The following is a 13,285-nucleotide window of genomic DNA, read 5'->3' on the forward strand; positions in this document are numbered from 1 at the left end:
GTTTATTGACTGACGTGCACACTAACCAATGGAGTGTCGGAAGCGGTCGAAGGGAGCCAATGGCTTTCGGTAGAAGAAGGCGGAGTCTGTGAAAGGCCGTGAAGATGGGCGGGAAGCCGTTTAGACAGACAGCGACCTTAGCCAATAAGCTCGGTGGGCGGGAGAATGGACGCGACTTGCAGCCAATGGAGCGTGGTGACGGCTATGATAGGCAGGAGAGCGGCCGAAACAGCGCAGCTGGCAGGAGATGGCTGAGCCAATGGCGACGGAGGGCGGGGTGGCAGTTGGCGAGGTGAAAGGACTGGCCAATGAGCGTCGAGGGGGCTCTGAGTGGCGTGGGGCCGGCCCAATAGGGGCGTGTCCAGGCACAGGCTCAGATTCAGGCGCCATGTCGCGGCGGCGGTGGCGGGGTCCGCAGAGCGCGGAGGGCAGCGGCCGGGGTGGGGAGATGGTGAAGATGGCGGCCGCCGGGGGCGGCGGCTCGGGCCGGTACTACGGCGGGGGCGGCGAGGGCGGCCGGGCCCCGAAGCGCCAGAAGACGGAGAACGCGGAGCAGCAGCAGCATGGCCCGGGGGGCGGCGGCCCCGGCGGCGGGGGCCCTGGGGCGGCCGGAGGGGTGAGGGCCGGGGGGGGGGAGGCGAATGAGGATCTGGGGGCCTGAAAGTGGGGCGGGGCCTGGGCACTGAGGGGGGAGCAGTGGGGGGAGGGGTCTGGGGGCCTGAGAGTGGGGCGGGGCCTGGGCAGTGGGGGGAGGGGTCTGGGGGCCTGAGAGTGGGGCGGGGCCTGGGCAGTGGGGGGGGCAGTGGGGGGAGGGGTCTGGGGGCCTGAGAGTTGGGAGGGGCCTAGGCACTGGTGGGGGGAGGGGTCTGGGGGCCTGAGAGTGGGGCGGGGCCTGGGCACTGGGGCAGGAGCAGTGGGGGGAGGGGTCTGGGGGCCTGAGAGTGGGGCAGGGCCTAGGCACTGGGGGGAGCAGCGAGGGGAGGCATTTAAGGGAGGTCTAGGGGCCTGGGAACTATGGAGGGAGGGGCATGGGTATGGAGGGGGCAGCGAGGGGAGGGGCCTGAGAGAGTAGGGGCATGGGCACTATGGGGAGGGGAGCAGTGGGGGGATGGGTCTGGGGGCCTGACAGTGGGGAGGGGCTTGGGCACTATGTGGGGGAGGGGTCTGGACATGGGGTGGGGCACTGAGGGGAGGGGTCTGAGGGAGGGTCTGGGGCCTGAGAAAAGGGAGGGGCCTGGGCACTGGTGGGGGCAGCGAGGGGAGGCATCTGAGGGAGGTCAAGGGGCCTGGGCACTATAGGGGGGAGGGGTCTGGGAATGGGGGGGGGCAGCGAGCGGAGGGGTCTGAGGGAGGGTCTGGGGGCCTGAGTGGGGAGGAGCCTGGGCTCTATGGGGGAGGGGAGCGGCGAGGGGAGGGGCTGAGGGGGCATGAGGGTCTGGGGGCCATGGGGGTGGGGGGCTGAGGGGCCTGATGGGAATGGGACCCCGGTGGGTGCAGGGGGAGGGGGCCTGTGTAGGGAGGCAGTAGGGCAGGGAAGGGGCAGAGAGCTGGAGGAGAGGGGGATTAGTGTGGGGGGATGTGGGGGGTAAGGGTGGAGAGGAGTTGGGACTGGTGGGCTGTAGGAGAAAGGTGGGCAGGGGATGGGAGGTGTGCAGATAGGGGACAGTGGGTTATGGGGCCCAGAGGGGGGAATTTGTGTCCCCCCCCCCCTCCATTTCTCCTTTGGGTTTGGAGGATATCTGGGCATCTTGGTACCTGCTATTCTTGGCAGTGCCTGTAGGACAAAGATCAGACCTACCCATAGTACAAGGCCTTCAGGGGAAGCTTGTGGGGATATTGTTCTCTGGTAGCACATGGGGGCTGAGTCCAGACTCCCACCCTGTCAATACATACTCTGCCAGTCTTTGTGTGGTGTTACATAGAGGGGAATAAAAGCTCGTTCGCCCAATGCATTGGGGGCTCAATGTCTGGCATCATCTCTATGGTGAAGGCATGATGCTTCCCTGCTGTGTAGGGGTTCATGGGGCTGTCCCGTAGCATTCTGGGAAGATCTTCACTGACTCTAAAGCAGAGAGAGAGAGAATAAAACATCTTTTAAAATACTTATTTGCCTTGTGCCTTTAGGAAAACTACGACGATCCCCACAAAACTCCAGCTTCTCCAGTTGTCCACATCAGGGGGCTGATTGATGGTGTTGTGGAGGCTGATCTTGTGGAGGCCCTGCAGGAGTTTGGGCCCATCAGGTAAGGAAAACATGTATTCATCCATGTATGATTCAGTACTAATTTCAGCTTTCACATTTCTTCTTGCATTAATTTTAGCTAGACAGTGAAAACAATAGTTGTTAGTACGTTTAAATGTTAATTAGCCTGCTCTCCCTTTGCTGTATGTTTGAAAACTAATTTAGGTTCTCTCCTCCCTAGTTATGTGGTGGTGATGCCTAAGAAGAGACAGGCCCTGGTGGAGTTTGAGGATATTCTCGGTGCCTGCAATGCTGTGAACTATGCAGCAGACAACCAGATCTACATAGCAGGGCACCCTGCATTTGTCAACTACTCCACCAGTCAGAAAATATCCCGCCCTGGAGACACAGATGATTCAAGAGGAGTCAACAATGTGCTGCTCTTCACTATCCTAAACCCCATCTATTCAATTACAACGGTGCGTGGTGGTTCTAATTCCAGGTTCCCTTAGTGTGATAGACCTCTCTAACCCTGGAGCAATCTGAGTTCATCCCTGCAGAATGCATCATAGCCCAAGTACTTGATTGCGTATACCAATGCAAGAGGAAGTTTGGGACATATTAGGGGGAGAGGGAAAGCTCAGTGGTTTGAGCATTGGCCTGCTAAACGCAGGGTTGTGAGTTCAGTCCTTGAGGGGGCCACTTTGGGGTCTGGGGCAAAAATCAGTACTTGGTCCCGCTAGTGAAGGCAGGGTGCTGGACTCAATGACCTTTTGGGGTCCCTTCCAGTTCTATGAGATAGGTATATCTCCATATATTAATTAATGTACCTCTGTTTGTGATCTTGCTTTAAGTTTCTGAATTAGTTTGTGCAAGCCCGCCTAACTGGGTGAAATGGGATATTCTAAGGCCAATGTAAGGGAATAACGATTATACTGAATCAAAATGAGAGAGTATATTTGCAGTTTTGGATGAAGAAAAATTACTAGCTAGCCATGTAGAATACCAATGCTGTAAAACCTCAATCCTCAGTTGCAGTGGTCTTGCTATCCTAGTACTTTTGAATGCAGACTGTCAATTGTATCCACATCTTGTGATGAGGCTGCAGGCAAGGTCTGCTGCAGATTGCTTTCTATGCAATGTCATTTCTTAAACTCTTCTTAAACCCTATATTATCTTGTCTCCGTCCCTTCCATAGGACGTGCTGTATACCATTTGCAACCCATGTGGTCCCGTGCAAAGGATTGTTATTTTCAGAAAGAATGGGGTCCAGGCCATGGTGGAATATCCTTTTTCACGTGCTCTTTAATGTTTGTCTATATTTTATCCCACTATAATTGTTCCTAACTCAGTGTTGGGTTCAGACTGAACCGTTGAAGTGTGCAGATTATAGCAGATTAGAAACCCGCCCGCTCCAGTGCTTTCTTGTCAGAATGCTTATACTCCCAAGGGAGAAGTTATTTTGAATGTGGGCACAGGGGACTTGCATTTTGCACATCCTTAACAAAAGATGCTGAATTTAGAAATAATATGAAAACCCACTACTCTTATTGTGGGTATGACTTTGTGACTGCAGCAGGCAGCTGAGAGCAAGAGAGTTCTGTACATGCTTCTACTACTGACTGTTTACTTTGGACAAGAGTACTTTGATCCCACTGCCTTAAATCTCCAGCTACAAAAGGGATCTAATGGTTATACTCATGGGGGTGGTATGGTTTGTAAAGTGTTACGCAAGCACAAAATATTACATGGAGCTCTTTTAACAGCAGAAGAAAGAACAGGAAGCAGACATTAGCAGCCTGCCTACGTGGGGATCTCCTCATGATTGGATCAATTATCCTGCTCCTAAAGAATTGCTACATATGTCTGTACTAAATATACTAAGTATTCTAAAGATTTCCTTAATGTACTAAACGTTTGACTCTGTGCAGAGTGCGCAGAGAGCCAAGGCATCTCTGAATGGTGCTGATATTTACTCTGGGTGTTGCACTCTAAAGATTGAATATGCCAAGGTAAGTGTAACTGAAAACATGGATAGGTACTTGATGAGTTGTGCGTGTCAGTATGTTGGATTGAATGCAGAGCGTCCGTACAAAATTGTATGTCAGAGTTGTGGAAAAGCTAGCTTAACTCTCTCAAACTCACGTTTTTCACAATTTTGTCCTCCTTATCAGAAATACAGACCTGTACCTCTGTGGATATAAAAATAAACAGGGAGACAGTGTTAAGCAGGAAACTTAGGGCTCCTTTCTCCTTACATCCTTGGGAGGAAGAGTTTTCTTGTAGTGGTTAGAACAAAGGAATGGGAGCCAGGACTTGTGGGTTCTGTACGTGGTTCCACCACTAACTTCCTGTGTGAGCTTCAGCAAGTCACTTTTCTCTCTTTTTGAAAATGGGAATAATTATCTAGCTTTTGAGGAAGCTGTAAGGTTTATTTAGTGTGAAGATTGCTTTGAGATCCTTCGATGAAAGGAGCAGTAGCATGGCCCATCTATAGGCTTTTTAAATTGTTCTGTCCTGCCTAGAACTGTCACTGTGAAATTGAGTAATGGTAGGGGTTGTTGTTTTTGCAGCCCACACGTTTGAATGTGTTCAAGAACGACCAGGACACCTGGGATTACACAAACCCCAATCTCAGTGGACAAGGTAACCTTGATGGACTGCTTTGTAACTATACACAGACTTTGTCAGTCAGTTGACTCGCGCACTTCATATCTGACTCATGTTATGTAATGCCATTGACCTGCCTCCTAACTTCAGTTAGAACTGTACCTAAACTCAAACATGATGTAGGCCAATGCAAAATAGAGTGCTTGTTCAGTTTATCTTAAAATCAAATGCTTGTCACTGGGGAGTCTCACGGGTGGCTTGCACTATGTATTTGCTGCCTGACTTCATCAATTAAATGTTCGGAATTAAGGAACCCTGTGCATAAGTGGTTTTAAGGAGTTTCTGAGCATGGGCAGTCTTCAGGGGCAAGCGAGGGTTTAGTGCCACTGCTTTCTTACATGGAAGATTTACAGGTTGTCACCTGATGCAGCTTGGGGCTGTTTGTGCCTGACTTTCAAAATTGAGCTGTTAAAATTGCTAGTCTTTTCATTATGCTAGAAAGTAACAAGAAAATTCTCCTTGAGCTGTTGGCTAGTTCTCACACAGCTGGAGGACAGTGGAAAGTGGGGCTGGGTTCTAATTCACAGGCACATGGGTGAACATTTTACACAAATGTAACTTGAACATGGAGGGAAGTGTAAAAGACTGTCTGCTCCCATCTTTGGAAGCAGTGAGGAACAGATCCCTTTCCTTTCCAAACTGAGTGCTGCAAGTTAGTTACCCAGAATCTGTGTGATGCTGAACAGTGTATTATTCAAATTGCAGCCATAGATCTCTACTTCAGACTCTTACAATTACAGTCAAAGCTTATCTGGAAACCCCTTGCTTTGGTTTTTGAAACTTCTGCATACTGTGTGGAGGAGTGTGAAATAAACAGCTGGTGTTGAGTTACTGTTTGAGCAGCTCTCGCATCAATTGAAGTGGTTGCATCTCTTATGTTTCCCTGTATTTTTTTTTTTAAATGGTACAATCTGCTTGACAGTATTATCTTGCTTTGTGTTTTAAAACCAGGGTGTGGAGCTATTTGTGGTCTCAGCTGATACGAGTTTAGACGGTCCCCTCAGAATTGGGTGTACTCCCTTCAGAGGTTGCTTTTATCCCCTCTAAGGAATCTTGGAAAGGCTACTTCCAACTCCTGCCAGTCCCTGCCATGCTGCATTATTGCCTCCAAAGGCAGTTTTTCCTCCTCATTTCATGATGAGAGGTATAGCCTCCCAGAGCCCCTGTGCAGTATGGCCCAAGGTGCTGAGTAAGTGCCTGGCAGGCTGGAGTAATTCCCACATGGTGGACACCCCTGTTTTTAAAAGAAAACTTATTAATATACTGAAGCAAGCAATGGCATTACATGACTTAACAAAAACATAAACAAATTTCTCCTCCAAGGTACATAACTAGAAGATGTGCAGAGCCGCAGGGGCTAGTTGCAGGGCTGTGCATTTGTTTAGATGCATCTTGGCTTTCCTGACATGAGGCTGGGAAATGAGGGTGGTGTATTATCCTGGCCTTTCCCAGCTCTGAGCAGTTATTACATATAACCCTGGGGGACCGTACTACAGTGGACGTCCCGAATTGGCTGTGGCCTGCCTCTGCACATTCCTCACACCACACAGTGTAGAAACCTCACTAGCTCTTCCTGGAGAAAACATGCATCATCCTTACGTACCAGAAACAGCAGCAGATTGAGCTCATTACATCAAGAACACAACACCGTGGTCCAAGAAACATCTACAAGCACAGAGAGAGAGAGAGAGAGAAAGAGGCGCACCATGCCACAGCAGACATTATTCTTACTAATCAAAGCAAACAAAACTCTGAACCCAAGAATGTACACAGAACTAGGAAACACAGAACAGAGGGTTCTCAAAACAAGTCCACCAGCGCATTTCGGAGAATGGAATAGATCTCAGTGGCCATCCAAGACATAGGATGCTCTCCATATCAACATGGTTTGGTTTGGGAGGGCAGTTTTTGTTATACTGCTTTCCTGCAGTCCTCAGCTGCCAACATATCAGCGCCAAGTGGAGACAAAAAAAAAACAAACCAAAGGCACACAGATACCTAAGAGGCTGTAGCTGGGGTGTGCAGTCTGGTGCACGCGTGCATAACGGGGGCATTTGACCCAAGGCACATTCCATAACAGAGGAGACACGCACACTGGAGAACTACACAGAGCCAGAAGCACCATTTTGTTACAGCACCACACAAATTCAGGAGATGAAACATGGAAGGAACACTCTCATTTATACACCTTTATGTCCTCTTTCTTGATATCTTCTGAGGACAAAACATCTGTGAGACCTTTTAAAGATTTTACTTTTTTAAAAAAAATTTTGTAGCAGTTTTGTGCCTTTGACTTGTATTTATGACTCTGAAACCATGTGATGCAGGGTCGCAGTGTATGTTTGATGGGACGCCATCTTTCAGAACTGTGCTAACTCACTGTTGAAGCGTCCAATGGTAAGAGAAATACAGAATTTTTGTGTGACAATGGACATTGTACTGTGTACTCCTGCTGTAAGTAGCCCTTTTCAATCTTTGTAATGACTGATTGTTGGAATAAACCTGTATGAAACTCAGTTGTGTTTTAAAAAAACAAGGAAACTGTATGGCTATGTGATGTTACGCATTGTATATGATGGCTCATTTTAACTTACTGCTGTTGCTTTGCTACCATGCTTGTATAAGTCTCTCACTTACTCCCTCTTCCTCTGTTTGGGTGGGGAGATATTTTGCCATATTTTTTTTCCCCATTGCTATGAAGAATTAGCAGTGTCCTGGAGGCAGGTGTACTTCAGTATTGTTTCAATCACGAAATCAACTGGGACACTCTTCTTTTGTTTCTTTCCCTGGTCAGTCATGCCTACTTTGTAATCAGCTTTGAAATGCGCCCAGCTCTCTCTTCAGGTGAAGCTGGGAAGTCCTGTCTTTGTTCTAAGCATTTTACTCAGACACAGACTGTGTTACAAGATGCTGTAACTTGTCTGTGTAGGTTCAGAAATAGGAGTTGTTATCATGACTGTGTGACAGCAGTTCTAACAAATGAAACTGCAAGTGTGTGTCCTACGAACTAACCTCTTCTTAAAATAGGCCAGTCTGGCCCATTAGCCTAGGGCAGCATCATGTTGTAGTTCCGTGGCTGGGATCTCAGCAGAGACAGTGCTGCCCTAGCCAAAGGGGTATGTAGTCTGTGCTTGGAGCAGGGTTAGAAAACTCTGGAGGGAGCTGGATCCAACTGTCCTTGGCCTTTGAGGAGAGTCAGTCCTCATAATACCAGGCCTTGGGTGAAATGGAGACCCTGTGGGAGAGGGGAGTTTAATCTCCCCCTGCCAGACAAACCTTAAAGTGTTGGAGGCAGTTGTTGGCTAGAAAGTGGTATAACCCTCCTGAGCAGCTGGGGTTACGATACGATTTAAAAGAAGTTAGGACTTTGGTAGCATACAGGTAAACCCCAGGAATACAACCTATTGGAGCATTGTTCCTCTCTGGTTAAATTTTTAACTCGTCCTTCTTTCTCTAGGGGATCCTGGCGGTAACCCTAACAAGCGTCAGAGACAGCCCCCTCTCCTTGGGGACCACCCTGCAGAATATGGTATGGATCCGGTGTGCAAAGCGGCTTTGGTGGGAGTGTTTTGCCCTAATGTTTATGGCTTTCACGTGTTGCCTCTACTCCCGGTGTCTCCACAGGAGGACCTCATGGTGGATACCACAGTCATTATCACGATGAGGGTTATGGCCCTCCTCCACCTCACTATGAAGGGAGAAGGATGGGCCCTCCTGTTGGTGGCCACCGCAGGGGCCCAAGCCGCTATGGCCCTCAGTACGGACATCCTCCTCCCCCTCCTCCACCCCCGGAGTACGGCCCTCATGCTGACAGCCCTGTGCTGATGGTGTACGGCTTAGACCAGTCCAAGATGAACTGTGATAGGGTCTTCAATGTCTTCTGCCTCTATGGGAATGTAGAAAAGGTGAGAGAGGCAATGAATGGCTTGTTCTCCTGGCCTTGTTAGACTAGTATCTTTGATCCTTTAAACATGTCTGGCAAAGAGTTCTGGTTCCTGTGCTTGGGCTTGTGATTTTTGTTTCTAGGTAGCCTTACTTGCTTCCCATCAAGTCTGTTGGGCTTGGATTTGAAATGGGTGGTGTGCAGTTTGGCTGTGCAGCCAAACTCCTTTATAGTATGGATGGAGCAATCCACTAAACTCAGATGAAGGCCGGCTCTGAAATGGATCAGTCTGAAGCAGTTTAGTTTAAATGTGTAAAACCCAGGTTGTTTGCAGTGTTGTAGCTGTGTTGATCCCAGAATATTACAGAGACGAAGTGGGTGATGTAATATCTTTTATTGGACCAACTTCTGTTGGTGAAAGAGACAAGCTTTTGAGGTGTAACAGACCTGAAGAACTGTGTAAGCTCGAAAGCTTGTCTTTCAGCAACAGAAGTTGGTCCAATTAAAAATATTGCCTCACCCACCTTTTTTTCTCAAACCCACGTGATCTTCCTAAATTCTCCCTCTATTGAATGTAAATGTCCTGTGGTCACATCTTAGGTGAAGTTCATGAAGAGCAAGCCAGGCGCAGCCATGGTGGAGATGGCAGATGGCTATGCTGTGGATCGAGCAATCACCCACCTCAACAACAACTTCATGTTTGGACAGAAGCTGAACGTGTGGTGGGTCTCTTTCCAGATGCTTTGTGGTCTCGATGTCTTGTGAGATCTCACACGGGGAGCTTGATCCCCAGCAGAAAGCTGTGCATATAGTGACAAGCTGTGCATTTCTCTGCTTGTAGTGTATCCAAGCAGCAAGCCATCATGCCTGGTCAGTCATATGGGCTTGAGGATGGTTCGTGCAGCTACAAGGACTTCAGTGGCTCTCGAAATAACAGGTTTTCGACCCCAGAGCAGGCAGCCAAGAACAGAATCCAACATCCTAGCAATGTGCTTCACTTCTTCAATGCTCCTCTAGAGGTGACAGAAGACAACTTTTATGAGGTAAACTTGATTAGACTGTACAGTTTCCCTCAGCTCTTCACTGTCTGATTAATATTCTTCCCTCTTTTTCATGGTACAGTCTCAGATTGAGTCTCATACCTTGCTTTTGCATATAGCTCCTAGCTTGGTGTGGGGCTCCATCCTGATGGACTCCTCTGGGTTCTGTTGGAAAGGATCTATTCAGTAATGAGCTTGGAATGTAGCTACTGTTCATGTGTGGCTAGAACATGAGATGGGACCCAATTTTCCTGGATAACCCTTTTCCATTGAATCATTTACTTGCTCAAGGTCACTTCCCATCTCTTGTCTTGTTTCCCCTCTGCCAAACAAAAGAATCTTGACCTCAGATAGTGGTCGAGGCTTAATATGATGAACTACTTTGAGAGCTTGAGGGGATTGTCACTCAATGAGCACATGTACGCACTAAGCAGAAGCCTTCCATGTTCTGTGTCTTACTCAGTTGGTTTTCTTCTGTGTAAGCAGTGCTCTGTTTCATGAGGCACAGCATGTGGGGTTACACTGTAAATTGTGAACATTTCCAGTGACCCGTAGTGTGTGGCTTTAAAAAAAGCAAAGATAAAATTCCCATACAATAGCTGTTTTGATAAGACTTAGTTTCTGATATGGTGCCCAAACTATTCCATGGTACCTTTCTGAATCAGAAAAACTCTTGCAGCATTTTAACTGGAGCATTCAGAGATATAGGCTCTGTAATGAGCAACCAAAGTGTCTACTTAGCTGAGTACATGGAAGGGTGTTAATTATTTGTATTACCATAGCACTGAGGAGCCCGCTCATGGAGCTGCATCCCATTGTGCTAGGCGAGTGATAAATTTGTAATCTATTGGCCTTGATGAAGTTTGGCTTGTAGATGATTGAGCTGTATTTATGCTTTGATTCTCAAAGCTGTTGTTACTATCTCTGAATACTTGTCTGTCTTTCTACTAGATCTGTGATGAGCTGGGAGCGAAGAGGCCAGCTTCTGTCAAAGTGTTTTCAGGGAAAAGTAAGTAAGCCTTTAAACATGGTGAAACTTCCCATAGGGACCAGGAAAAAAATGGTTGCTTAGTCAGAGGTGGGCCCCTAGCGAAAGGGGCAACAAAATTGTACAGGGAAACCTTGGGGATGCTTTGAGTGACTGTTTGACAGTCAGGTCTGGAATGCAGACTTTAGTCTAGTCTTACTCCTCCTACTGGTAAGGTTGGGTCACAGATGATAAATTGCATGGTACTGCTGTGTTTGAGTGGCATACCCAGCTTTAGTCATTAGAGTTGCAGTCTTGAACTGCGGTTTAGAGCCTTGGCCACCAATCCTTTTTTTAGCAAGCTGTCCGCGCATAAAGGGAGATGAGAATGAACATGCATTAGCAGAAGCCACTTGGGTTGAATTATTCTGCTCAGCAAGCACGGCTTTCCATGATTTCTCCTTGTTACACTGCCTTTCCATCAGAGGACTGGCTTAGGGGATGGGAGGACGAATGAATATCTGTGAATGGAACCTGACCATATAAAAACAGGGAGGGTAAGGAAATGGCTCCAGTGGAACCAATCCCATTAAACCCAAGAGACCCTTACTGGGTTTGGTGTGTGGATGGCTGGGTGGTGTTGGTGGCCTGTGATAGACAGGAGGTCAAACTGGATGCTGTCTCTAGCCTCTGCCAGAAGCTAGGAATGGGCGACAGGGCATGGATCGCTTGATGATTCCCTGTTCTGTTCATTCCCTCTGGGGCACCTGGCATTGTCCACTGTCGGAAGACACAACACAGGGCTAGATGGACCTTTGGTCTGACCCAGTATGACTGTTATGTTCTTAGATGATCTGGTGGTCCCTTCTGGCCTTAAACTCTGACAATTAATGCCTCCCTCCTTAGGAGCAAATTCAACAATATGCTTTTTAAGGGAGGTGTTACTGCTCCCTCAGAGCAGCTGTTACATTGCATGAGGCATCCTCTGCAGCGTTCCCAGTCCAGGTGTCAGAGGCCGATCAGAATGGGGCCCAGAGCTCTTGTATAGCAGTATGGATCATTAGAATGTGCTGTTGTCCTACCTTGTCCTGCTTGTATAGTGATGTACGCACACTTGTAACCTCCAGTGTTCCGTCCAGGTGAAAGAAGCTCCTCTGGTTTGTTGGAATGGGATTCAAAAAGTGATGCACTAGAGACCCTGTCATTCCTGAACCATTACCAGATGAAAAATCCAAGTAAGCTGTGCTGTGCCTGCACTCAAGCTTTGGGGGGCTTTTGTCTTAATCTGTCAGGCTGGGTTCAGGAAGAGGGGGGACAGTGATGGAGCATATGCTTTCCAGTAATTCTGTCAGCAGCCAGGCTTGGTTAAGCTACAGTTACGATTGCTGATGCTTCTCGCAACTTCCCATACAAAGAACTATAAGCATCATAGGAGAGTTTTAACAGGATGTGGTCCATTAAACGCTGTGATTCGTTGTCATCTCAGATTGCCGTGGCTTCTGTCAGAGGGAGTTGCTATACTAATAGGATGGAGCATTCCCATCTTCCCCACCTCATGCCTCTGTTGGAACTGAACTTTGGCATGCGCACTCAACAGATAGTGTGGTTGGGAGGGTGCATAGTCCTGCTGCCTAGGAGGGAGCTGGGACTCTGGAGGGTTTCAGTCTCTTCTCTGTCATTGACTTGCTCAGTGATCGTGAACAATCCTACTTAATCTATCCACCCATCTGCAAAAAGGAGATAATACTTCTCCATCAGGGAGGTTAGGAATGGGAGTTAATGCCCATAAAAGCTTTTAGATCCTTTATAGTAAAAGATGCTAGACATGAAAAAGTAAATCTCTGGGGCAAAAAATAAACTGTCCTGTTTTATTCTCATCTTAGATGGGCCGTACCCATACACGCTGAAACTCTGCTTCTCAACTGCTCAGCATGCCTCGTAAGTGCTGCCTGGGTTGGGCCAGGAGCAGGGGATTCCTTCCATTTTCTGCTGCCTTTGAAAAAGTACTTGTATTCCTTTTTTTAATGCTCCAGTTTAGTAGAGGCTACCCATAGCGAAGACATGTCAACAGGGAGAGGTGAAGTGGTCTGTCTCTCCTTCAATTTTTAAAATGATTGTACATGTGATTTGTTTTCCTATTCATATTTTGTGCTGCCTGTGTTACTGGCACATTTCAATAAAACCGTTTGGAAAATAAATATTACCTGTGTTTGATCCTAAATATCAGAGTGGCATCAGGAGCATGTTCCCGTAGGCTCTTGAGCTTAGTAAACTGAGAATGGTCTGCGGCTTTCCCATTCATCGTAGGGAACAAAAGCAAGTCGTAACTAAGAGCTTCAATTTGTGACATCACTCGCTGGTGTAGGTTTGACATGAAAGACTTGGGTAGTTTGAAACTAGCCCAAACCTTCTCCTGAGATAAAGTGTTAATATCCAGAGAACCACTTGCATGTTCTTGATGTTCGTCACTTTCTGTTTTTTCAATTTTTGAAGTGCTATTACTGAGAACTGTACTGCTAAATAAAGCTTGTTTTCAAAGAGAA

The 13,285-nt window shown here is 47.8% G+C and overlaps 1 protein-coding gene across 2 annotated transcripts; it reads left to right on the plus strand.

Moving 5' to 3' along the window:
* The first annotated feature begins 481 nt into the window (after positions 1 to 481).
* HNRNPL (heterogeneous nuclear ribonucleoprotein L) lies at positions 482 to 13,285 on the plus strand. Of its 2 annotated transcripts, none has more exons than XM_050928480.1 (13): positions 482 to 616; positions 2,125 to 2,243; positions 2,424 to 2,661; positions 3,381 to 3,466; positions 4,098 to 4,194; positions 4,756 to 4,828; positions 8,310 to 8,381; positions 8,477 to 8,757; positions 9,336 to 9,457; positions 9,577 to 9,778; positions 10,727 to 10,784; positions 11,870 to 11,977; positions 12,626 to 13,285. In XM_050928480.1, exons 3-13 carry the CDS (start codon positions 2,437 to 2,439, stop codon positions 12,682 to 12,684), a joined length of 1,383 nt encoding a protein of 460 aa, XP_050784437.1. In that variant the 5' UTR covers positions 482 to 616; positions 2,125 to 2,243; positions 2,424 to 2,436; the 3' UTR covers positions 12,685 to 13,285. The 2 variants fall into 2 exon arrangements, with proteins under 2 accessions (XP_050784437.1, XP_050784438.1); XM_050928481.1 differs by having other exon boundaries at positions 483 to 616; positions 11,882 to 11,977.

Source organism: Gopherus flavomarginatus, chromosome 18, assembly GCF_025201925.1.
Source record: "Gopherus flavomarginatus isolate rGopFla2 chromosome 18, rGopFla2.mat.asm, whole genome shotgun sequence".
In the NCBI taxonomy this organism is placed as follows: Eukaryota; Metazoa; Chordata; order Testudines; family Testudinidae; genus Gopherus; species Gopherus flavomarginatus.

Coding starts and splice junctions, on each gene's coding strand:
- HNRNPL (XM_050928480.1), top strand. CDS start 2,437: ATGCCTAAGAAGAGACAGGCCCTGGTGGAGTTTGAGGATATTCTCGGT. Junction 3,467..4,097: donor GGGGTCCAGGCCATGGTGGA/ATATCCTTTTTC, acceptor AATGTACTAAAC/GTTTGACTCTGTGCAGAGTG. Junction 9,779..10,726: donor CAGAAGACAACTTTTATGAG/GTAAACTTGATT, acceptor TCTTTCTACTAG/ATCTGTGATGAGCTGGGAGC.